Here is a 25,536-nt window from a genome sequence, read left to right as displayed (position 1 = left end):
TCATAACCATAGCTCTCATAGATACCAAATTATGACCATTCAAAATTGTTATTCTTGACTTGCAAACTTGCTAGATCTCCTTTTTTTTTAATACTTTATTTTTCCTTGATTTGATTTTTTTCTTAAACTTTGCATATAGATGAATATGCTTATCTTAAATACTATTCAAAAAACTTGCTTTAATCAAAGACTCCAAACAATCACAATAGATTCTAATTTGAGACTCAAATTTGCTATCATTCTTAATCAAAATAAAAGAAACAACAATAATGTCTTTGTGTCTCTTCTCTATTGAAAGTTATATTCTTATTATTTAGATTTCATCCATAGGAATTATTAGCACTTAAAGAACTTTATAGAAATCAATGTCACCAAAAGATTTCTATTGGCTGTAACTAGTATTTTTATTTGTATTTTTTTCTTTGATAATTGAATTGTATATTTTCAACTCTCTTTCGTAACTTTCTATATAGTATCAAAGTATAATCAAAAGGCCAAATAGTTTTTTCTTATATTATAGAATTTTTTAAAAATTTAATCTATTTTATGGATTTCAACTAAATCTATGTTAGTAGTAAGTACAATTAATACATATGTTTCTAGAATAAAAAACTCTATGATCTCCAAACCTTATAATTTAATAAGAATTAACAACTACATTATTTGAACCTATTGAATGAGAAATATATTATAGCAAGATGGCTTATATTATTATTATACTACAACACCAAGTTCCATGATGTTATATTAAGAAATATGAGAATGATAATAGGTGATGAAAATCTTCAACAACAACTCAAAGAATATAGCTTTGAAGCTGTTGAAACAATTCTAAGACTCATATTAGTGTTGGATTATATTGAAGTTTTAATAAAAGTCAAATAGCAATCCTTGTAAAGTTTTCTTAATCAATAAATTTTTTAGCATCAAAAAATCTAGCACTAGTAATATGAATGAATACTTCATTGATATGAAAAAGGTAGCAAAATTGTTAGACAAAGTGAATGTTGCATTATCAAAGAACATAGTAATATATTATATATTGAAAAAAATTCCTAAAGAATATGAAGTAGTCAAAACAATGATACTTGCAAAAAAAAACTATTGATATATATAAAGCTCAAGAATTATATAATAAATGAAGAGATATCATGTAAGTTAGAAAATATAGACCATCAAAACACCAATAGTGGCAATTATTTATACCAAGCTAATTATAATAGCTAAAGGAATTATAATTAATCTTATGGAAGCTCGAATTATTATAACTTGAAAAGATATCACTTGCATTCAAGTGGATCTTACTTATATCATAGAAACACACATTATTATAATAATGATAGATACAAAATTATAAAATACTATCGTAATCTAATAATTGATCTAAAATTGATAAATTTGAAAGAAAATAGAAAGAAATTATAGATTTTAATTTAAAAAATACAGTCCAAAATTTATGATTGCAAAAGAAAAAATTTCTATGTACAAATCTACAACATGGAGTTAGAACCTCAAGACAAGAAACAAAACGATCATTACAAGGATGGACAAGACAAAGATGATGGCTTAAGATTACAAGTTGCAAAAGCATACTTAGTAGAGATCAAAATTGTAGAAGCATAATAAACACAAACCTTGTGGTATCTAAATTTGAATGCAATACATTATATTTCAAAAGATGCATCTATTTTTTCATCCACTCAATCAAATAGTAGTACCAAAATAACATTTGCAGGTGGTCAAAAGCATAGTATTACATGTGTTGAAAATGTTACAATTTATCTTTCTTCTAAAAAAATACAAACCATCAATGATATTTTTTATTTACTATATATATATATATTATTAGCCATTTATTAAATAAAAAATTTAGAATTGAATAAAAAAATTTGCCCTGTAAAAGTTTAATATGTATAGTTTTAATAGTTATAACTAGATAGATGGATCTTTTATTGTTTAGAAAGTGAAATAATCAGTCTTTATTTTAAGATCTTAACATGTATTATAGATCAAGTTCTAATTTGTATTAGAACCAATTTATCAAAGGCTATGTTGTAATATAAGCAATCAAGATATTATTTCTATCAAAGAATGAGAAGGATGATGGATTTTGTAACAAGAAAAAAAATGCCAAATATAATCATTAGTAACACATAATGCTTTAGTTGCTTTAAAATTAAGAAAAATAAAAATAAAAAACATATCAAAATTAAGAACTATAAAAATAAAAAAAAAACTTAGAATTAATCTATAATAATGTAGTAGGTCTATTTTAAGTAAAATCTATTGGAAGAACCAATTTTTTTTAATATTTATAGATAAAAAGATATAGATATATTTTTTAAGCCATATGAATCAGACCTTCAAGTCTTTTAGATTATTTCATGAAGATGTGAAGAATGATACAAGAAAAAAACTCTTTATCTTTAAATCCAATAACTATGGTGAATTTATTTCTTAAGAACTCAATGCATACTATACAACAAACAATATACAATAATTTATTTAATCATATAAATTTTATCATAATAGTATAGCTAAAAGAAAAAATTGATTATTATTAGATAATATAAGATATATATTAGTTAATGGTGATTTACTTAAAAAACTATAGATTGACAATATCAAAGTTACATGTGTTATTATCAATTTGCGCCCCTTCAAGAGATGGTTAGACAAGATCCTTTATGAATTGTTCACTATTCAAAAGCTTGACATCTTATAGCTATAAATATTTGGATCAATAGTATGTAATTAATACAAAACCAACATAATAGAAACTAAACAACTATTATCTCAAAAATCCTTCTAAATATTGTATAAACATCATTTTAGGGCCCTACTAGTTACAAGGTCAGATTAGCTTAGAATCAATCAATTAAAACACAATCTCAACTTTGTTTATAAAATAACCAATCTTAACTTTATATATAATTTTTTTGAATTTCAATTTAGTCAAACTAATTAAGGCATTCTTCTTCATTAAGAAGACTATGCTAAATCAATTTTTACTAACTATTCTATAGTCAATTGCATCCCTTCACATATTCCTTTCTATGTTTTTATTTGCATATCAAAAGATATAGATATTCCATCTAGCCATAAATACTTCTGTTGAGGCCTTATCAACAAGTTTAATTACTTCATCAAGATTTATATAGATCTTGAGTTTTTTGTCCTACTCTCTTGTTGCTATATGCATGGGCTCCAATAATAACACCTCTAAAGTTCCCAAAACATTATACAATATGTGTATAAAACCTCCTTATTAGGACTTTGATTACTAAAAGGAAAAAAAAAATCTTTCAAGTGATTTTTCAAACAACAATTATGCAAGTGACTTAGATGATATGATTTCTACAAGTGCATATTTTTTTCTACTAGAACAAATCTCAATTTCATGGAGCTTAAGATAACAAAGTTTAATCTTAAGGTCTTCATGTAAATCATAATATACATCATTAGCAAAAGCGACATATAAGGAAATATGGCTTATGAAACTTATGCAAGAACTTGAGTTTGAAAGCAAGCAATTCAATAGTATTTTCTATGATAATCAAAGCAATATTAAGGTGTCAAAGAATCTTATGTTCTACAATTAAGAAGAATATTTCAAGGTAGATTGGCATTTTACTAAACAAAAAATGGACTTGAGAATAATTAAAATTAATTTTATCTCTATAGATGAGCAATTAGTCAATATTCTAATAAAAAATCTAAAAAAATCAAATTCAATAAATATAAGATCAAATTAAATTTTAAAATAGTAAAAGAAATAAATAAATAAAAATCTTCATTAACACATTATATACAAATGATAGTATTCAATAAAAGATAAATTACTAAAAAATGATTCAAAATTATAGAATCATGTAAGTATCATATTTATTAAAATTAAGTTACATATTTATATATATATATATATATATATATATATATATATATATATATATATCAGAATCTAAAAATTCAAAAATTCGCTTATGATTTAATACATAAGAGATTGGCACCTAGAAGAGATTTGTTAAGGATTACAAAAGCAAATCAAGTAATGACTAAAAGCTTGTCAACAAGTTGTATTATGGGCTCAAGAAAGAAAACAAACTATAAAGGTATCAAAAACCAAACATGCAATTAAAGAGGCTATACAATCCAATACAATTGATAGAGCAAGAAGGAGATTCAATAAGAGAATCAATATCAAGCTTTAAATATTATCATAAGTATACCATCTGAGTTTCAATTTATTCTTTAAAAGATAGATACCTTTACACACTTCAAATATTTTGCAAATATCTTAGTGAGTCCATGTTTATCATATCCAAAATTGACTATTCAAGGATGCAGCTAACAAAATGTCTCTAAAAATGATAAATTTTACAAAGTCTCCAAAGAAAAGAGACATCTATCTAAGATTACAACTTTGTCTAAATTTCAGTTTTAATTATTATATTTATAAGATAAAACAATGAATTATAGTCAAAAGTTATAAAAAAAATTTATTCAACCTTTTGAAGTGCTTGCCTTTATGAAGGTGATAGCTCTACCATGAAATCAGCAAGAAGATCAATTGTATGATGAATAGATTTTTCTAGCATTATAAAGATGTATTTCTCAACAATAAATGATAATCATATAAATCCATGGTATAAGAATACAAAAAAATCCAAAAGAAATTAGAGGGCTTTGAAATTAAATACATTCAATAGATAGCAAAATAATAAAAAAGAAATTGAATTCAAAATTTAATTAGTGAATTAGATTACTTACAAAAAAAAGATTTTGAACACGCCAAATCTCATTCTTTATTCCAAAAGGACTAGATAAGAAAATGCAAGCAAAAAAAGATATTAGAAGTTATGCTCTGATTATTAAGATTTCATCTATAGAAATCATTAATACTAAAGAAACTCTATAGAAACCAATGTCATCAAAGGATTGTCATTAGTTGCAATTAATATTTTTGTTTGTATTCTTTTCTTTGATAATTGAACCATATATTTTTAATTATATCTTTCCTAGCTTTTTACATCCTTATTCTTTTAAGTCACTCTAATATCTCAAAAATATCATCAAGATGTTTCAAAGATATCTCCAAATATATCTCAATTATCTCCAAGATGATTCTCACTTGTCTCTAAGATGAAAAGCTACCAAATACGGTCTATCCTATCCTTATTTTAATCTTTATTATGAAATATTCTTTGTTATTAATATAATAGCTGATCTTTTATTAATGTAAATAAATATATGAATTAAAACAATATAAATTTAACATCAATTTAATTATATACTTACCGTAGAAAAAATATACATGAATGTCTATTATTTAATTAATAAATGGCTTATATCACAACAATGTAATATTTCACAATTTTTGATGATCTTACAAAGAACTAAACTTAATCATAAAGAAAGAAGGAAAAAAACCAAAGATTATTTCAACATTATTGATGATTTAAGGAATTTAATGTATCATATAAGACAAGACCTTTTATATACAACTCTTATTTTAATAACATTCAACAAATTGCCTTATAGCTATGATGCCACAATTTTTATTAACTCAAATATAAAAGATCTTTATTTTTTTAATATCTTGAGTTATAAGCTAATTATTATATTATATTGGATAGAGCTCAAGAATTTATAACTTAGAGAAGTAGATTTGGAAGTACTAGTTATGCAATTTCAAAGATATAAAATTAATAAGATTTCAACTTCTACTTTCAAAAAAAGCAATGAAAAATCACAAAAAAAATACATCTTATTATCATAGATATATGTATTTATTCCAACAATTACCTATATGATTAAGTAGAAGTAGATAAAAGTAGGCTAATTTCGTAATATCTTTTAGAAAAGCTTTCTAGAAGCTTCATAGACATTGCTTTGACTTTATATGTATTATAATTAATTCATAGGCTAGAAACTTGATAAAAAAGTTAGTTATGTGTCACATGTATTTGTAGCTTGTAGAACAAATTAACTATATAGTCTATATATAAATAACTTTTCTTCTAAGTTAAGACATGTATCTAACAAAATCAACATATATTGGAGGTCTTATAGAATATCATTATGTAGCTCCTACATAGACAATATATATAGAAGTAAGAATGAAGCCTTCTTCACTCTTCTTAATGCCTTTTTAGTTCTTAGTCTTGTAAAGTTGTCCTATCAATATTAATAATTTGACAATGGAGGAATTTATACAATGGGTTATTACAGCCTTACAATATGCACAACATCGCCTTCTTATTGCACAAAATTGATAGAAATGGTATGCGGATATAGATATTACTCTCTAACGCCACCTTGCTACTTGCTATATCAATCCAAATCCATAAACTAATACTTTGGTGGCAAGGATCTTTTTGCATTTCTCTAATAATTTTTGATGTAGCATATTGCATCAAGCTTCTCTCATATATTTGAGTTCATCTAGTCTTTCATATTTTGTAACTCAATGAATTTCACATTGAGCCAAAGTTCTTTCTGGATTGATACCAACTACTACCAATTATACTTGATGATTAATAAGAATATAAAGTGGATAGCATTTTGGAGCATTGCTACTTTTTCCATGGCAGTAGATGTCTATAACTTCAGTACAAAGTTCTTTGGAAAGGTTATCCCATCCACAATATAATGTGAGAACCTATACAAAACTTCATCCATTACCAAGAGATAATTTGGAGATACCATCACAAGCAAAACGAGAATGTTTCGTATTAGTAGAGGAAGATTAATTGTAACATGGTAAATATAAGATATTTGTATTCTTGACTCATAGGAATAAATAGTTGGAACCATATTTGAGAAGTTATGGAAGTTTTTAGAATTGGAACTAAGTTAATGGACTATGTAGGGTCCATCATGAAATATTCTAAAAAGGGCTTAAGCCAATTATTTAGATAGAACCCACTATTGAACCTTCTAGAAAGGACTTAAGGTAGTTATTTAAATTGGACCTACTATAGAACCTTCTAAAAAAAGCTTAGGATAGTTATTTAAATAAGGTTTACTATAGAACCTTTCAAAAAGTTTTTGGAGCAGTTATCAAGGTAGGATCCATTATCTAAGAACATTCTAGAAAGTTTAGGGTAGTAGAATAAAGTATAAATAGGACTAAGCAAGGCCTTTTAGGTATCTGATCAAATATAGCTTTGAACCTTCTGTCTTAATAAAGTTTGGTTTTGCATCTTCTTGTTCATTTTTGTTTTATTCTATTTTTATTTGCTCAATTTTGTCTTTTGTATTCTTTTTTATTTAATTTTGTTTAATTTTATTTTGGTCCATTTTATTCTATTTTGTGATGAAGTTTTATATTGTTGTAGATTAGAAGAATCTTAGACTCTCAAGATAGATTGATTCTATTTTTAAAAATGACATAATTTGGTGTAGATATTGAAGTAGATCCAATCATCTCTATATTTCTATTTTTTATTATTCACATTTTTTTGTGATAATAAATTGAATTGATTCATTGCAAGTATTAACTCTCTCAATTTTTCTTGCATTTATATCATTGCACTCTTTATTTTGATAGGCTTTGCCATAATAATACTTAGAAAAAAAAACATGTTTAATATTGCTCAAGACAAGTGAAAGAAAGAACTTGAGAATAAAAAATAATAATATCAGTTTAAAAGAGGATAATCTACTACTTCTAATATACTTATGTCTTATCAAAAGAAAGAAATAATATATTCTTAATAATAATAATAATAATAATAATAATAATAATAAAAACAAAAAAAACAAAAAAAAACAAAACAAAGCTTTAATATTAAAAATATATTCTTATCAATGTGTTAAATATAAAAATTTGATGAAAATAAATAAATAAGTGATATTTTTTTTAAAGAAGTATAAGAAAATAAAAATAATGAAGTATGTATATTAAAAAGAAATTGGAATGGCTATTACTAAAAGACAAGAAAACTAGAAACTTCTTGAAACTAAAATAAAAGCAAGATAAAAATTGATAAGAATGAAGAAGACTTCTCTCTATATTTATTATCTACCTATATAGAATATGAAGAAGAATTGAGGTTTTTTATCAATGAAAGGTGATAACCATTCTTTATAGAACTCATTTTTAGAAAGAAAAGTAATCACATAGACATATGTATTTATTTTAATAATTACCTATAAGATTAGGTAGAAGTATATAAAAGTAGATTAATTTCATAATATCTTTAGGAGAAGTTTTTTAGAAGCTTTATAAATATTACTTTGTCTTTATATATATTTCTAGTTAATTGATAGATTTGAAACTTAGTCAAAAAATTAGCCATATATTATATGTATTAGTAGCTTGTAAAAAAATTAATTATATAGCCTACATATGGATAATTTACCTTGCAAGTTAAAATATATGTCTAGCAAAGTCAACATGTGTGGAGGTCTTATAGAATATTGCCATGTAACTCCTAATTTGAGAGTACATATGGAGGCAAGATTAAATTCTCCTTTACTCTTGTCAATGTCTTTTTCTTCTTTATTCTTATTTCAAGACTTTCTAGTATTCTTGTCTATGCAATAACCATTTTAGTTCAATATATTATTATCTTTCAATGATTTTTTAGTCTTTTTAAGTGACAAAAGAATGTATTGAGGATTTTATTCTTTGAAATTCATGTCCTTGATATCTATACTCATATTTTATTATTATATTAAAAGAATTCATATTTCTAAAAATTATATAGATAACAAATATTGCCCAAGTGACAAATAAATAAATAAATAAATGTGAATAGAATATAAGAAGAATATAAAGATTTAGAGGTCTTTCTAATTGAGATCACAAATTTATTAGCACAAGATGAATGATTCTTGGGCTCTAGTTCTTTTGAGCAAATTACTAATAACAATAGCAAGCTAGACCTAGTTCATAAAATAACTCAAAGAAAAAAATTGAAAAATTAGAAAAAAACCTCACTCAATTAAAGCTAGAGGAAGCACTATTAGCTTGACCAAAGATGAAAGAATAAATCTTATAAATATTCTATATGTTCCAAGTATTATAAAAATTTACATATCTATAAGTACCTTCTTTAATAGAAGAAGTATAGTTGTATTTACAAATTTACAATGCTTGGTGTAGAAAAATCTAAAACAATAATGCATATCAATTATGAAGACAAGATAAAAGATAAATAAAATTTACAAAATTGTATTGAAAGGTGAAGTAAGTGTGATAGTAGCAAAAAATCAACCACAATTACAGCAAATGAGATTTAGATACTTCCACTATAAAAATAGCTTTTATCATTTATACAAATAAAGAATTCATAATATGCTTCACCAACCTGCTTTTCATGAAGTTTGTGAAATATGTCAATCAAATTAATAAGCCACAAAAAAATCTTAAATACTTCCTATATTAAGCAAAGAATGTATTAAAGCTAATTCATTTTGATATTATTAAAGTACTTCTTATCAAGTCACTTATGAAATTCAAATATATACTAGTATTCATAGATAGTTACAATCATAAAACATACAACTATTTTTTGAAGAACAAATTTGAATTTTTTTTTTAATTTTTAATTAAAAAAAATGATTGAAGATATAACATCAAATATAGTTCTTAGATTTTTTTACTATTAGGAGAAGTGGATTCATTTCTAAAGCATTCTTAGATTATTGTAGTCAACATGGAATTGCTAGACAATTGCCATAGACTAAGATTACACAACAAAATAGAATTGCAAAACAATACAATTGCTTTCTACTTGAAAGAACATATTATTTGATATATGACAATGGAGCCTTAAGATTCATGTAGTGTGAGGTTGTAAACATTACAAATTACCTAGTTAATAAAGATTCTACTTATTCAAATCTATGAATTATATTAAAAATTAGGCATAATAAATCAATTCCAAAAATTGAATACTTGATAAACTAAGGATATATGACAAACATTTATGTTTCTAAAGAAAAAAGAAACATAATTATAGTAAGATTATAAAAGGCCCGTTTATAGGATATGATAAATTATCTAAGGCATATAAGATCTATCTACCAATTTCATAAAAAATTATTGTAACTTGTAACATTATCTTTGATAAATCTATTCTCAAACTAAAATGGTTTTGAACCTCAAAGACTTTTGGAACTATTTCTAAAAGCACATAATTATTAATTTATAAAAAGACATCTAATTTTTCTCTAATTAAATATATTGATTTAGTTCTTATCATAATTAGTGGAAAAAAAGATATTAGTATGAAACAAGAAATAGGTATAATGAGATAAGCAAATGAGAATGAATCTATAGATATTATAATAAAGTCACCTCAAGATTGTAAGTAATTCAATAGTAAACCAAGGATTTTAGTCGAATGTTTCTTTGGAAGCACAAAAATCACTATATTTGAATTTGTACCTTTGCATGCTTCCATATTATTTCCAATATATTTTCAATCCTATCTAGTTTATAAAATCTAATATCTAAGAAGAATTCAAGTCCTACTTAGAGACTACTATGTCAATATAATTGACATAATTGATATAAAATCAAGCACATATTAAGTTGATATTTAAGATCTTAATTGAATATTAACTGAAAAATAAGAAAAGGATTTTTTTCTTAAGATGAAAACTTAAAAATATGTATTATTATCTCTAAGACACACTCTTATATTTGCCAAATGGATTTTTAAAACTAAATTCAATAATAATGGTCAAAAATAAAATAATAAATTATGATTAGTTGTTCAATAAAAATAAATTTAAAAAATGATTATTACAACTTATGCATTAGTTGTCAAATAGAAGAATATAAAGATATTTTTATATTTATAACTTTAAAAGACTTAAAAATTTATCACCTTGATGTAAAGATAAATTTTTTAAATAGAGACCTAGACAAAAAAATTTACATAATAATTTCAAATAGTTTTTTATCTCCCAAAAATTGTGGCATGGTATATCTTCTCTTCAAAGCCTTCTATAGATTAAGACAAGCTTTGAGGTCTTAGTATAACAAAATAGATGGAATATTAGATATTTTAAAATTAATTAATAGCTCAACAAATTACAACATGTATGTCTTAAAACAAAATAGAAATTTTTTTATATTTCTACTATATATTGATGATCTATTTATTCGTGATGGTAATGGTAAAATTCAATAGATCTAGTTTAAATTCATGGATGAGTTTGAAATATCAAATTTATGATATATAGAAGTATATTCACAAGTAAAAATCCTTAGGAAAAAAAAAGATGGACAATGGATGCATCAATGAAGATGTATTATTTAAATATTAGAAAGATTTGGCATAAACAATTGAAAATCTTCAAACATTTGTATAAATCTAAGAATAATACTTTTAGCTAATATGAATTCACTTGATTATGACACTTATGAGTATCAAGCCTTAGTTAGAGGCCTTTCTTAGATTACAATAACTTTATATAAAATTAAATTTATAATAGGTTATTATTCCAAATTTGTTGCTATTCCTTAACAAGTATATCTAAACATAATAAAACATATCTTAAATTACTTAAAAGCTACATTAAATCATAATATTTTATTTTTTAAATACAAAATTTTAGATCTTATTATTTTTATAGATGAAAATTATAAGAGAGATAAAAATATTAGACACTCAATAAGTAATATTGTATATAAAAATTGGAATTGTTGCCATTGGTACTTCAAAAAAATTATAGTCTATTGTGTCATAATCTACTGCTAAGACTAAATATAAAGTCATTAATTATGCTATAATCAATATTAAGTATTTATATAGAATAATATAAAAATTGGATATTTCAACCAAGCAACCTATCAAGATCTTCAATAATAATCAATTAAGTATAAATATGATTTACAATATAATTATGCATAAAAATACAAAGCAAATTGATATTTATTATTACTTTGTTGAAAAACTACAAGCAAAATGATACACTAATATTTAATATATTTTAATACATGACTAAGTAACAAATATCTTAATCAATTTTTTAGGATTTTATAAACTAGCTAAATTGAGAAAAATACTAAACATCTTGATTTTGCCCACTACAAGTTGACTATTTCTTAATAAAAGTTCTTAGCTTCTACTGAATTCAAAAGAAATTATTGAATCTATAATAATATTATAGTAATAAAAGAAAAAAAATCCAAGAAAGAATATTTTTATTATATATAGTATTTTTAAAGGATTAGAATGTGTACTCTTGATTCTCTCTACAATATCAATTTGATCAACAATAACAATACTAAAAAGTGTTACTTTGGCTCAAACTTTTAGCCAATGATCTGAAGATTATATTACTTATTACATGGAATGTTATAATCATCAATTAAAAATTATAGTCATTAAGTGCAATGCAATGTGATTGTAGGAAGTAACTTAATCGAGAAACCATGTGGACTCATCAACTTCTTTAATTTAATGATGGTCACTCACTTTTTTATTCACCCACTTCATTCTTTTTTGTTTTACAATGTTTTTACTTTTTTATTCATTTTGTACATTAATTTTGTTGTTCTTATTTGAATCTTACATTTTAATTGCATGTTTAAGGTTTTTGTGGATTATGCAAAGATTTTGTGGTGATTTTGGTATTGAAAGATAGTTTTCTTTAATGCTACTCTACTTATAGAAATGGATGCAAACGGAGCTTGATGAGCTTTATCTTTGTTGATGAAAAGATATGAAGGTGATTCTCTTTTGAACTTTCTTTGTTTGTAATGAAGACTTTTGGATGCTTGTGCCATTTATCATTTGCTATTTTTTTCATGAATTGCATTTGATACCAAAATCAGTGTATATATACATTGTTTTCATAAATATAAAGCTATATTTATATTCAATTTTTATCATTTTTTTTGTATTTTTTGAATATATATAATTATCAATTTTGGAAATACATCTATATTATTTATAATTGTATTTTTATTTTAAAATAGCACAATAAATAATTATATATTTTTAAAATTTATATTTTTTCTTAATATATTTTAAAGTTTTTTATTACAAAAAAAATTGTAATTTATATTCAATGCCATATTAGTTCAATTAATAGATCGTCCAAAGTGAAAAAAATTAGTTTGGATGTTTTTGTCTTTTTAAAAGCCTTACAATCATTTATTTATAATAAATGTGTATCCATAGATATTTTTTAAATACATATATTAGAAGTTGATAAGATATAATTATTAATAAAAATGGAGTTATTTCTATTTCTTCTATCTAATTGTTATATATTAGTTGATGGTTGCAATATGAATCTAAGTTATTTTTTTTTACTGATCTTTCCAACTTCATTAATTGCTTCTAAAAGTATACTATAAAATTATGTATTATATATTTCTAAGGCTTTTACCAAATTTTTAAAAAGTAATATTATTATATTTTTTTTAAATGCTATCTCACAAATTAAGTGAAAAATATTTATTTCTTTTAAAAAAATATAAAATATTTAATTTTAATTTTGTGTACTTGTCGTTTTTGTCATATTTTAATTTGTGTTTCTCTTATTTTTTTCTTTCTGTAGATGTAATATGTACATATTATGTCTTGAATTTTTAATATTGTTTTGAATAAATGTGTATTTTTACCTGAATAAGGCTGTAACTTCTTTGATATTTATATTTTAATAAATGGATCAAATATTTTTAAGTTATAATTATTTTATATTGAACTTTGATAATTGTATAATTCTTGTGTATATGGTATTAAAATATTGAACATTACGTGTTCTAAAACCTTTACTTAAAATTAAAGCTTGCATAACAAAACTTTCCAAAAAATAAATACAATCAAATGTGTTTACAGTTTTTGTAAAACACTATTTTATTTTTTTACATAGAATAATCGTGAAACGTGATAGACATAAGATTTGAAGATGTGGAAAGAGAAGATACATTCTTATTAAGTTATTTATTTATTTATTTATATTTTTATAACTAGTACATAATCATGTGGTCAAATCCTGAGTGACTGGCACCTAATCAGTTTTTAGAGCACAATAAGAAATAATGCATGGTTGAAAATTAAATTAACAAGCTTTTTTGAAGGATCCAAATTTTTTAATATATATATATATATATATATATATATAGTTTTTGTTTCTTTTCTAATAAATAACTAAAACAACATTATTTTCTAAAAAATGCTCTTCCTAAATCACCAAAAATACTTTGCATCACATGACAGCTCACATGCTTTCAATTTTCTTAAATTCCACACTGATATAACTTAACAGTGTGGGTTTATTTTATAGTTTTGGGAATACACATGAAAGAATCATTTTGCTTACCAATTGACAAAGTCATTTATCCAATTTGAAACATATAAAAATGAATAAATGGATAAAAAAGTAAAGATGACTACACAAATCATGGAGAGAGCATAACTTCGATGAATTCCATGATCAAAAACCATTTCATTCCTAATCAAAGAGGTTCATGACAAGAACGGGTGCTACAACCCAATGGTAGAAAATTTATGAAGCCGTTGGATGAAGGCGCACGTGTCGACAGCGCTGAAGATCCGAGCAGGAATGGGGCAGCAGCAGGAGCAGGAGGTTTGGGTGGGGCTGCCCGGGTGCCCGAGCGCGGGAAGCTGCCCCAGCCCTGCAGCCAGAGAGTGCCACATCGAAGGGGGGAAGTGGGAGATGAAGAAGAGTGAGAGTGGAACAGAGTGGGAGGGAAGGGGAAGAAGCGGAAGAAGGGGGAGTATGGGACTGAGTGTACGTATCTATACATAAATCTATACATATTTATACACATATAATCTCTCCTTTCTTTCTCTTTTTCTTTCTTCCCTCTAGTAGTGCGTGCGGGAGGCCATGCCCGCTCCCTCGTCCATGCTGCAGCACAGTGTACGATGTGCCAGGGTGCGGGCCCATTCTCACTTGCTCACTCACTCACTCACTGACCCATCCTCCTCGCCACCGCGCCATCGCGCCGTCGCTCCTCCTCCTGCGGCACCCGATCACCCTTACCTTCTCCGCCATTATCGCCGCCTTTTCCTGCGCATTTTGACCCTCGGATAGATTTCTTTGGCTCTTCCTGCCGTCCTCCCTCCCCCCTCCCCGTCTCCGATTTCCCCTTCCTGTTCTCCAGTTAGGGTTCGGTGTCTCATGGCTGGGTCGGATGACTCGATCTCACTCGGGCTGGACGTAGGACTGGCACAAGCCTCGTGGTAATGGCAGCACGCGGAGATCGCCGACGCGAATACCTGGAGTTGCGATTGCGGTGTTTCGGCTGCTAGGTTCGCCTTCAAGGTGAGTCTTCACTGGTTGTTTGGTTGAAGTGGATCTGGTTTAGAGTTTGGAGGGGCGAGGATGGTTAGGGGAGTTCGCTTCTTTGCTTGTGTTGTTGGTGTCCTTCGGTAGCAGCAGCAAATGAGGTTCTCACGTGTTTTTATTTTATTTTATATTTGTATTTGTATTATAAATAATATTTATTCTTCTGATAATTTGAGATGCGGAAGATGGACGGATGTTCACTGGTTAAGTTGATCCGACTAGCACCAACGCTTTCGGGTTTGGGGTTCTTGTTATCAGGGTTCATGGTCATTATATCTCAATTTCAATGTTTTGAGCTTGTCATCTGAATTTCTATAGGACGGCTCGTCGCATGTATATTACTTTTTTAAACCCTTTTGGATCAATCTTAGTCGATCGCTTCATCTGCAATTGTGCCTCTGTAATAGGGTATGAAATGTGGCATTTCTTCGTTCGTGAACTTCTGAAACTGCCTAGGTTAGTGCCGGTGGTGGAGTTATGGAGGTGGTTGTGGTCTCGTCTATTCTGATGCTGGAAAACTACAGGTCATTCGGTTTTAATCAACTGCGGCTTGGCCGTTTTCAATTTCTGGTACAATTTGTATGAGGTTCTTGTGAAGACTGGAAACGGGTGGGTGACTCGGTTGCTTGAGCGATGGAGGCACCTATCGGTGGTGGGCACACAGGAGGATTGCCACTCTCAGGACAGGCAGCTAGAAGGGAATGGAGAAAAGTATCTGAGATGCCTAACGGTCAGGGAAGAATAGGAACAGATGGTCCTGGAAACCAATCAAGAGCACAGCAATCTGGCCGGCTACGGTCTGGCAACGTGGGACAAAGGCGAAGCAGTCAAAATGGGAGGATGTTTCATCCTGGCAGTGGGGAACATTCCAGTGATTCCGATCTTCACGGTGGTGATGGCGGTGGAGGGCACTTGCTGGGCGGTCCTGTATCCCCGCATGAAATCATCAATCAGAATATTGGCCAACAAGAAGTGCTTTACGAAGAGGTTAGTGACTTTGTTCTGAAAACTGATCTGGAGGGAACCAAATGCACTTAGCTCGCATGTTTCCCTAACCATGGTCTTCTGAAATTGAGGGTGTTTTCTTGGTCAGTGTCTGTGGACTATGGATGTCTCTAACAACCAATGCCAGTCACATAGTTATTTGGGTGATATCTTAATTAACTTGGAACGAACAGGGCAGATTTAATCCTCCAGCTTTAATTGTTATGGGCGAGGATCTGAGTTTTTTTGTCTCTATATCTCATGGAAGGTTGAGATTAGTTTGGAAGGATTTGGAGGAACGTACTATGAAGTTACTCTTATGCTACTCTCAAGCAGTCTTTTTATTTTATTTTTGTAAATTGATAAATTATAATCATCACCGTCATTGTCGTCGTCTATTTTACATAACCAGGTCCAAGCTTCTCGCGCGACGGAAAGAAATTGGTGAAAATTCCATTGGTGAAGGGCATTTGTTGAGCTGAATTAGGAGCCAAAGTTTATCGCTGCACTCAGTTTTATGGATGATTGACCTGATTTTGATGGTCCAAATTTTCTGTTTCATGATGTCTACTGTATACCTTTCAGATGCATCGGCAGCAACAAAAGGAGCACGTCTCCATGAACACTATGTCAATGGAATCAGCACTGGGTGCAATGAACAATCCTGAGGATGCTCTTGAGCAGCAACTCCTTGATATTTCCAGGAAAAGAGAACAATTGCAGCAAGCTGAGTTGGAGCTCAGGGCGCAGTTTATCGCGCGATCTGAGGTGCACCGCATGCAGAGTAATTATGAAGAGCAGTCCAAGCAACACGCTGAAATTGTGGCAAGTCTCCAGGTATCATTTAGAGTAATACTATTCCTTCTCATGGGCGCCACTTAGCACATGACAGTGCTGTACACTGTCGCATCGGTTTGGTTCATGTCACGGATGTACACTCTATCTGCCATGAGGTTTTGTTAATGTGTATTGAAGGTTTTATTTCCTGTACATGGCATACACTGAACACATGCACCTACTGCATTTCATCCAGTAGAAAATGTCCAGTGGGGGACAACTGTCCGTAACTCGTTGTTATTTGCATGGATGATGCTGGGTGTTCATGCTGAATTTCTAGTGCAAACTGCAGAATGAAATTCATGAAAGAGATCAGAGAATACATCATCTAGAGCAGAATCTGGAAGAACGAGAACAACAACTCAGGGCGAACCAAATGCAAGCAAATGAAGCAGTGAGCCCGTTTTCCTGTACTCACAATGTGGCTTCTAAATTATATATTTCTACGTGTAGATTTTGTAGGCGACACTTTCTCTCTGTTTTGTGAACATGGACGTGCAATACGGTAATTTCATCTACTACTTGATGCTTTTTCCTGTATTTTTAATTGTATGTGCACAAGGACATTATAGTCATTGAAGGTGCTTTGTAGCCAGAAATGATTCACTGTTGATTACCCTTCAGCAGGTCTGGGCAAAGGATGGTCTTCTACGGGAGCAGACTAATGAGCTTGCTTCCCTGCGGTATGTAAATTAATGTCCTGTGGAAGCGCGACAAATCAATTTCTGTACTTAGTTCTATATCAGTTCATTGGTTTTCGTTTGACATTGAAAGTGGTTCTCTATATTGAAAGCACTTTCTTACTATGTAAACCCATGCATGCAGTCGAGAGCGTGATGCTTCTGTAGCAGAACAGAAAGCAGCACTTTCGCAGCTGGAGGAAGAAAGGTCAGACTATACTACACAAATTGAGCATCTCAAGGAGCAGTTGCATGAGAAGGAGCGACACAGACAGGAAGCTGAGGAGCAGGTAATTGTGGTCTTCCTTTTCATATGTATGTTGAGTTCTTATCAGTTTGTTATGTAGACTTGTTTAAGTAATGTGTTCAATTATTAAAATTGACATTTGAGTATTTTCTTCTCTGTTAAGAGGGTATTTGACGTTATTCTTTCTGTTTATTCGCTCTTATAACGGGTTTTGCTCTTTCGGTTATTGGCCGGTCTCTTGCAGAATCGTGCGACACAAGAGCTGCTCTTGTTCAAAGATGGCCAGCTGCAGGAAGCACAGGCTTGGATGGCCAGAGCCCAAGAGCTTGATGCTTATCATGTCAATGCTAATCAGACCCTGCATGCCGAGCTTCGGGATCGCAATGATCAGTTGAATCAAGTCTGGATGGGATACCAGAGACAGGTAGATGCTTTTAGAGGCGATATGTATTTCATATGAGTTATCCCTCACAGTTAAATGTCCTTCTATGAAGTATGTTTTCCTTTTGCTTGAAGCATGTTTGGAGTATTGAAGTTATTATGTCTGCAACTTTGAATCTTGGATGGAGTTGTAAGTTTTCATGGATTTTATCTTGTTTGTATTTTCTAATTTTTTTTTTTATTTCTGACTATGAGCTTTGGTGAGTCTTCAATTTTCATATGATTTAGAATTCTTATCTCAATATATGATGTATCTTTACCTGGCTTAATGCCAACCGTATCATTTTTCAGCTTGCAGACATGGAGAGATTCCATGCCCAGGTGGTGCAGCGGCTTCAAGCTGAGCTTAATGAGACCAGAGAACATGCTCAAATGCTGAAAGGCTCTGGTTCGGAACGTTTAGGAGCCAAAGAGGAACGGAAAATTCATTCTGGAAACCATATAGATTTTCTTCAGCGTGAGGGAAACGAAGAGACCGGAGCTAAAGTTCCAGTAGCGAATAATGCCGGAGTAGTACGCGGGAACCCGATAATTCTGTCACATGGAAGTATGGAGGCTAACGTACCTATATACATTCCACTCGATAACTCCATCAAGGTCAGCGAATCAGAACGGATCTTTTTGTACCTTTCCATTCCGAAGTCACATTACCGCTTCACATACGCGAAGAAAGTTCTTTTGGTTTCTCAAATCTAACACAGTTGCAAAAGATCAACACATTTGATAGGGTTTGTGAGTGTTGTACTTGGAGTTGGATCATGCTGAAACTCGTGTAGAGTGTTCCGACTTTGTTTGTTGCTCTCTCATTCGCAATTTCTTGTCAGACTTCCATGAAACTTGTGTTGAGATGGCCTAGTTTAGCTTATTGAGTCATTTACATATTATGCATTCCTCTTGTTCTGTTCTTCAGTTGGGAATGCTCAGAGTTCACCTGATCTGACATTTGGGGTAGCGGTTGTGCAGGGAGATCAAGCCACTGGGCACCCAGTTGTGCCGTCCCCTGCTGTGGTAGGTATAAGCCCTGTAATGTCTTCTGGAATACCAGTCATGCACCAGTATGGTCTCCAGCAACAACCTTTAACTTCCATGTCCCAGGCCTTACCTGTTCTTCAAACGTCTATCCCACAGCTGCATGCGCAGCCTCATGTATTATCTACGCCACATCATCCTCAGCAACAGGTGAGTATGAAGACATTTTATCCATATACTTCCCTCATGAGTCATGCTCGTCTATTTATGTGCCCTGCTGAATGTGTATTCTTTTCGTTACTTTTTCTTTTAGGACGATGTTTTCATCTCGTCAGTTAGAGGCTCATGTCATGGATATTTCTGTATCTGTGAAATCAAGCGCAAGTAGGTGGAGTTTCTGCGAGTTTTCTAATTGGTCCTGTATTTCTTACGTAGTAAATGGCGCTTGTGATTTATGCAAATAGTTTATTTGAATTTTTACTCAAATCTTGTGATTAACTAGGTCTACATTGAGCCTACTTTTCAGTGATTATTCGTGTTCCACGAAGACGTTTCAACATTATGATCTTTAAGGAGTTTTTTCTTTGGCAGGTCGGACGTGCACAACATCTTCCAAGTCCTCAAAAGCAACCACAAGTCACCCAAACGCTACACCTGGGCATTTCTTCTTCGTCCTTACCCAAGCCTGGCATGCAACCTAGTCAGCCACAGCAGCTAGTGCTAGACCATGAAGAAGGCCAGCAGCATGGTGGAATTTTGCTGTCTCAATTGTCCTCTAAACCTCAGACTCCTGCAGCTTCTGCGCAACCTATTGGACAGAAAGCTCAGCAAGAAGCCACAGTGACTGAGCCTGTGCAGTCATCACGTGAAGGCCAGAAACTTCCGCATTCCTCGCATGACCAGCAGCAAGTGGAGCTCTCTCTTCAGCACAATCGGCAATCCAACGCCCTGCCTGAACGTCAGGTTTGCATCTGCGATTTGGATATAGAACTGCATGCATATGATGTTTCAAACTTTCTTGCATGGTCATCTTTCTGGCATCAACCCATTCTCTCTCAGTATATGATGCTGCTGAATGCACAAAATTCGGTCAGAGAAGGCGTGATTTTTTTGTTGGAAAGCATCTGAAGTTATTTAGCGATATGGCTGCGACAAACTTTTGTGATGTTTCTTAGAAGTATAATTCTAAGTTGATACTCTATTGGAGTTCTTTGTACTCGCACGTTTGAAAGCAGTCTGTATCTCATTCAAGCACAAATTGCAGAGACAAGAACAGCTACAACATTCTTTAAGTCCTTCTCAAAGTATGCAAGAGCAACAAACAAAGTCATTCAAGCAGGTGCCAGTACAGCAGCATGATGAGACGCCTCAACTGCAGCATCAACAGGGCATCTCAAGTTCCATGCATCACCTCTCTCAACCTGCAGCACCAGTAGCAGAAAAAAATCAACTTCAACAGAAGCCGTCGCTGAGCAAGTCCATCATGGCCAAGCAGGAACCAAGAGAGCCTGGGGCAAACCCAGTGAATCTTGAACAAAATGTTGCTGAATCCATCAAAAATCCAGAGCCCGTTCTACTGGATGAAAGAGCGTTGCTTGCATGTCTAGTGCGTGCAGTACCTGCTGAAGCCAATGCCAAGATTAGTATGAAATCCACAGTAAGTGTTTACTATTACTGGGAGCTTTCATGCTATTTTTGGGGTCTGTGGGGTTGCAATTTTGGAGTATTCTGATGCTCGGATAATTAATTTCTTCTACTGGTGCACAACGCGTTTGGTGATGATTTAGCTAGAGTGACTAGCGAATTATGGTTGTTAGGTTAGTGGTCTTAGTATGTGGAAGCAGACCATTTACAGTCTCTGATAATTGTTTTGTGTGTACAGCTGCCGAACCGTCTTGGTAAAATGCTTGCCCCTCTTCATTGGCAATCGTACAGGAAGCAGTATGGTCGCCTCGACGAATTTGTGAGCTCACACAAAGAGGTACCACTTGATGCTCTCATACATTAACTAGAAACTCGTTAACGATTCATGCTGTTATCCTTCTGTATGGATTCTTCTTCAAAATTCTTCCAACCGTAACTTGTATCATGCGTGTGTATTGGATTGTGCAGCTTTTTGTCATTGAAGGTGATTACATCTATTTGAGAGAAGGAGCTCATGCTAAGGTTTCAGCTACTACTGCTGTTGCTAAAGCCGCTGCGGCAGCAGCAGCTGCTAGTCCTGCAGGCCTAGACCGTCCTCCTGTTGTTGCTGTTACTCCAGTAGCTCAAGTTGCCCAACTGCAGCGGGGGAAAGCTGCCAAAGCCCCAAATAAGGACGTCAGACCGCAATCTCAACAAGATGAACCAAACATTCTCACTCAAAGGTCGATTTCGCCCCAACAGTCTAAATCAGGGAACATCCGGCAGATCTCTGCATCCTTTGTCCCTAGAAATAGCGTGGGAACCGTAGTTGCTGCATCTAACAATGAAGGGAAACTGGACGGCATCGGTAATACCTCGGATGGAGAGTTTAGCTCGAACAATTTGCCAACTGGAAAGAACTCTGATGTTACGGATAATGGAGAGGCAAATGGCTTTGGAAATTCAAGAGTAGGCAATCATGGAAACAGACAGCAGAATAGGTTTGTAACTCTTCCTGCTTCTGTCCAATGTCTAATTTCACACATAGTCTCCTGTGTAGGTATTCTTTCTTCGATCCTTCTTGTCATAGTAAAATTCCGTGGCACCGTTGGTCTAATTTTAATTGATAGCAGTGTGTTGCATGATTCATTCCAACGCCGTTCAAAAAGTAAAGAGTATTTCTCTTCAGTCACAGTGTTCCTATTGCTTAAGCTGATGTTAGTTTTGTAACTTGCAGCCGAAACTCATATGCCGGATCAGGGCAATATAGAAAACAAGATAATCACTACAGGTCCCAGACACAAGATGGTCGGCCCACGCCAACCCCAACACAGTGAGGTATTTTGTTCTTCAATTTGTTTATTTGTATTTACACATCTCGTTCGCTGGTTTGTAGCATGTGTGAACGCAAGTGGTATGTAAGACACTTGTCATATTTTTATCTGACGCAATTAGGTGTGTCAAGTGAATTCCTTTTGGATCACATCATTCGGTGAAAACCGTTGTAATTATCAGTGCTGCCGTGCAAATGAAGTCAATGACTTCACCGTTTTTATGTCAGGCTTCCAGAAAGTGTCACAATGGGTCTGCTTTTCCATGCCCCTAGTTGTGAATTCTAGACGAGTTCTGGTAATTAAGATTTTTTGGTCACAAGTAGAGAATTCTGGTTTACAAAAAATTGTTTTGTGTACAATAATCTACATTTTTTTCACTTGTACCATGTTCTATAACCATGCAGAGTTGAAATTCGTCGCTGAAGCCTACGGGTCGTGACTTAAGGCTTTCGTAATGAACAGCAAGATGCTCTTCGTGTAACCGGATGCGCTCTCCACATTTTTTGACTCTACAAAATCTGACTCATTGTGCTACAGCACAGGCTTTTGTTCGCCAGTAGCAAGCTGGGTTTTTAAAAGTGAAAGGAAACACAGCTTCACTTGCTAATGCTGAAGGTTTTTTATTTGTGTTCACGCTTCTGAATCCGACTGTGAGACCCTTGTCTTAATACCCGTCAGATAGTTTTGATTTCAAGGTATTTTTGTTCTTTTCTAACAAGCGTAGTGAAAGGCTAGTTTTGTGGTCACGAAACTATTTTCTGGGGATTTTCAAAGAGTCCTGCGTTTGATGACATTGGAACCGTTTCTGGATTCAAAATTAAAGAACCAGATACTGTTTCGAATCCATCACAGGCACTGTATCATTTTCATCTCTGGTTACAAGAGATACTAGTGCATTTGTACCATCTGATGTGCTCAATATCTCCAGTTCCTTGTTGCATCATGATCCGTATCTGCACATTTGTTTAATCATAGCTTTCCTTGTGAGATTAAAGAACTACTTTTAGAATCAAGAACACAACTGCTGTCCGGTCAGCAAGTTTTGCAAAACTTGCTGCTATCCGTGATTATGAAACCTAAATCAACCATTTAATTCCTTAATATTCAAGTAACCAGCTCGTGGCACATTGGAAAGGGACTCCACCATGCAGCTAATAAAATATGTTAGATAAATGTGCATCTAATAAAATATGTTAGATAAATATGTCTCTAATTTATATTTATTGGTGTCAATGGTCGGGTCTCATAAACTAATTTAAGTAAAAGTCTCACTTGTCAATATTATTGGATTGAGTACATCTCTTGCAACAAGTGATATTACACCCGTAAATCTGGGTAATGTCATCATGCATTTTATTTTGATATCAAAAAATTATATTTTTGGCCAGAATAATGTTAATGCTGTGCCAAAAGTGATTGTTATTTTTCCTGTAAATAATTGATAATGCTATTGATTAATAAACAATGTATCTTAACAAAGTACTTTGGTAAAATGATTTATTTAGAGTGTTAAAAACTTTGATTGTAAATACTAATAACTAAATGCAAATATGATCAATTTCTTCAAAAATCATTTAAATGTGATGATTAATGAGTCTCGTACAAAAGTTTCTGTAGGAAGTTTTATGAAGATTTAGATTTTTTTTTATTTTTTTTATTTTTTTGAAGTTCTCAGTTAAAAGGTAAGAACAGATTAAAAATAAATCAAAGCAATCTTTAGTCATATCAAATTCATTTTTAATAATTTGATTTATTAGTTTGACATTATACCAAATATGTTTGTACTAATCAATTTTATTTACAATTTGATTAGTACAACACAAACTAGTTAAGAAATGTTTATTATGTAGCTAAGGAAAAAAAAAACAAACAAACAAACAAACATGAAGTATATTTCTTAGACATTAAGATATTAGAATAAGTTTTTGCTTGATACAAAATACTAAAGAGTCACAAACCAAGATTAAAATATATAAATTACCATTGGCAAGACTAATGATGGTCTTAGTCTTGTCACTATGTATACATACTTCCAAGAAGGTCATGCTGAAGCTTCTATAAATTTCAAAACTTGCAATTTGCAAGGTGTCCTTATTAATGGGATTCAAACTTAATGTTTTCAGGTGATATTTCACTCATGATGATATCTCAAAGTATCACATGATATTGAATTATCACTTGATACTTCAAAATCACCTACCTCATGAGGTGGGTGATTTTGAAATCCAAATATCAAAAGAGAGATTGGTGAAATATTAAAAACTTCTTTGCTTGCCTTAACTATCTTCTCTCTGTCGTAACTGCCTTCACTTTTCCAAATCACCAAAATATCAAGTGATACTTCAAAAACTTGAAGGGGGTAATAAAGTTTGAATGATGATACTTAGGGAGGTGATATTTTGAGTGATCCATGATATTTGGGTTTCCAAAAACATTAAGTCTGAATCCCCTCATTATGGTTTTTAACAAGTACAAATTTTTTGAAAAAAGTTTTTATTGTTGCATGGCACATCAATAGATATAATTTATATTAAGATTTATTTATTTTTTATTATTTATTTCTAAATATAATTTATTAACATAATCAGTTTATATCTATTTCTATTTACTTCAATATACTTCTACTCATTATTATTATTAAAGTAGTACGAAAATTTGTAGCACTTCCCATCTGGCTATGCTTTCCATATTAGGTATTCCAAACGGTAATGCCAAATGTAGATAATCCATATTTACATTCCAAAATCTTGTTTCCTACGACACAATTGGTGTCATCAATATCAACTTAATATGGAATTGTGTTGTGTAGTATAATCATAAGATATTAAATCTTCAACACAAGTCAAACAATTAGCAAAACAACCAAACAGATCCCTATGATTAATAAAGCAGCTTCAAAACGAATGAAAATGTAATCAAAACGAAGAAAACCGATAATCCACAAATTCAACGAACGGTGAGACGCACCCATCCATCCACCTATTAATGAATGAATTAAATCAATATTACATCCATCTATATAGTCGTTCATTCATTCATTCCTTGGCTGGTTGGTACGTTTATCCAAAAGGCTCGAAACGCACATTCCATGAGCACAGTTGGCAGACCACGGAACAGCGACCGGGGGTCATGC

General features: G+C 31.2%; 1 protein-coding gene and 1 long non-coding RNA gene across 5 annotated transcripts; one reads left to right on the top strand and one right to left on the bottom strand.

Moving 5' to 3' along the window:
• Positions 1-14,691: 14,691 nt before the first annotated feature.
• LOC112291506 (uncharacterized) lies at positions 14,692-23,322 on the top strand. 4 transcript variants are annotated; one of them, XM_024539023.3, is made up of 15 exons: positions 14,692-15,264; positions 15,813-16,275; positions 16,858-17,109; positions 17,402-17,503; positions 17,737-17,792; positions 17,935-18,079; positions 18,281-18,460; positions 18,769-19,074; positions 19,441-19,656; positions 20,038-20,409; positions 20,711-21,103; positions 21,329-21,427; positions 21,559-22,070; positions 22,307-22,407; positions 22,808-23,322. In XM_024539023.3, the coding sequence occupies exons 2-14, from the start codon at positions 15,922-15,924 to the stop codon at positions 22,404-22,406; spliced, it is 3,087 nt and encodes a 1,028-aa protein (XP_024394791.1). In that variant the 5' UTR covers positions 14,692-15,264; positions 15,813-15,921; the 3' UTR covers position 22,407; positions 22,808-23,322. The 4 variants fall into 4 exon arrangements, with proteins under 4 accessions (XP_024394791.1, XP_024394790.1, XP_024394789.1 ...); XM_024539022.3 differs by having other exon boundaries at positions 15,029-15,264; positions 17,734-17,792; XM_024539021.3 differs by having other exon boundaries at positions 15,078-15,264; positions 17,390-17,503.
• On the bottom strand, positions 23,158-23,777 carry LOC141046186 (uncharacterized). Its single transcript, XR_012218928.1, has 2 exons — positions 23,676-23,777; positions 23,158-23,356 (listed from the first exon to the last, which is right to left on the bottom strand). It is a non-coding gene; the product is annotated as an uncharacterized LOC141046186 (long non-coding RNA).
• Between the last annotated feature and the right edge of the window lie 1,759 nt (positions 23,778-25,536).

Source organism: Physcomitrium patens, chromosome 14 (assembly GCF_059467195.1).
Source record: "Physcomitrium patens ecotype Gransden chromosome 14, ASM5946719v1, whole genome shotgun sequence".
Taxonomy (NCBI): Eukaryota; Viridiplantae; Streptophyta; class Bryopsida; order Funariales; family Funariaceae; genus Physcomitrium; species Physcomitrium patens.
The sequence above is the reverse complement of the archived record's forward strand: the minus strand, read 5'-3'. Positions and strand labels throughout refer to the sequence as shown.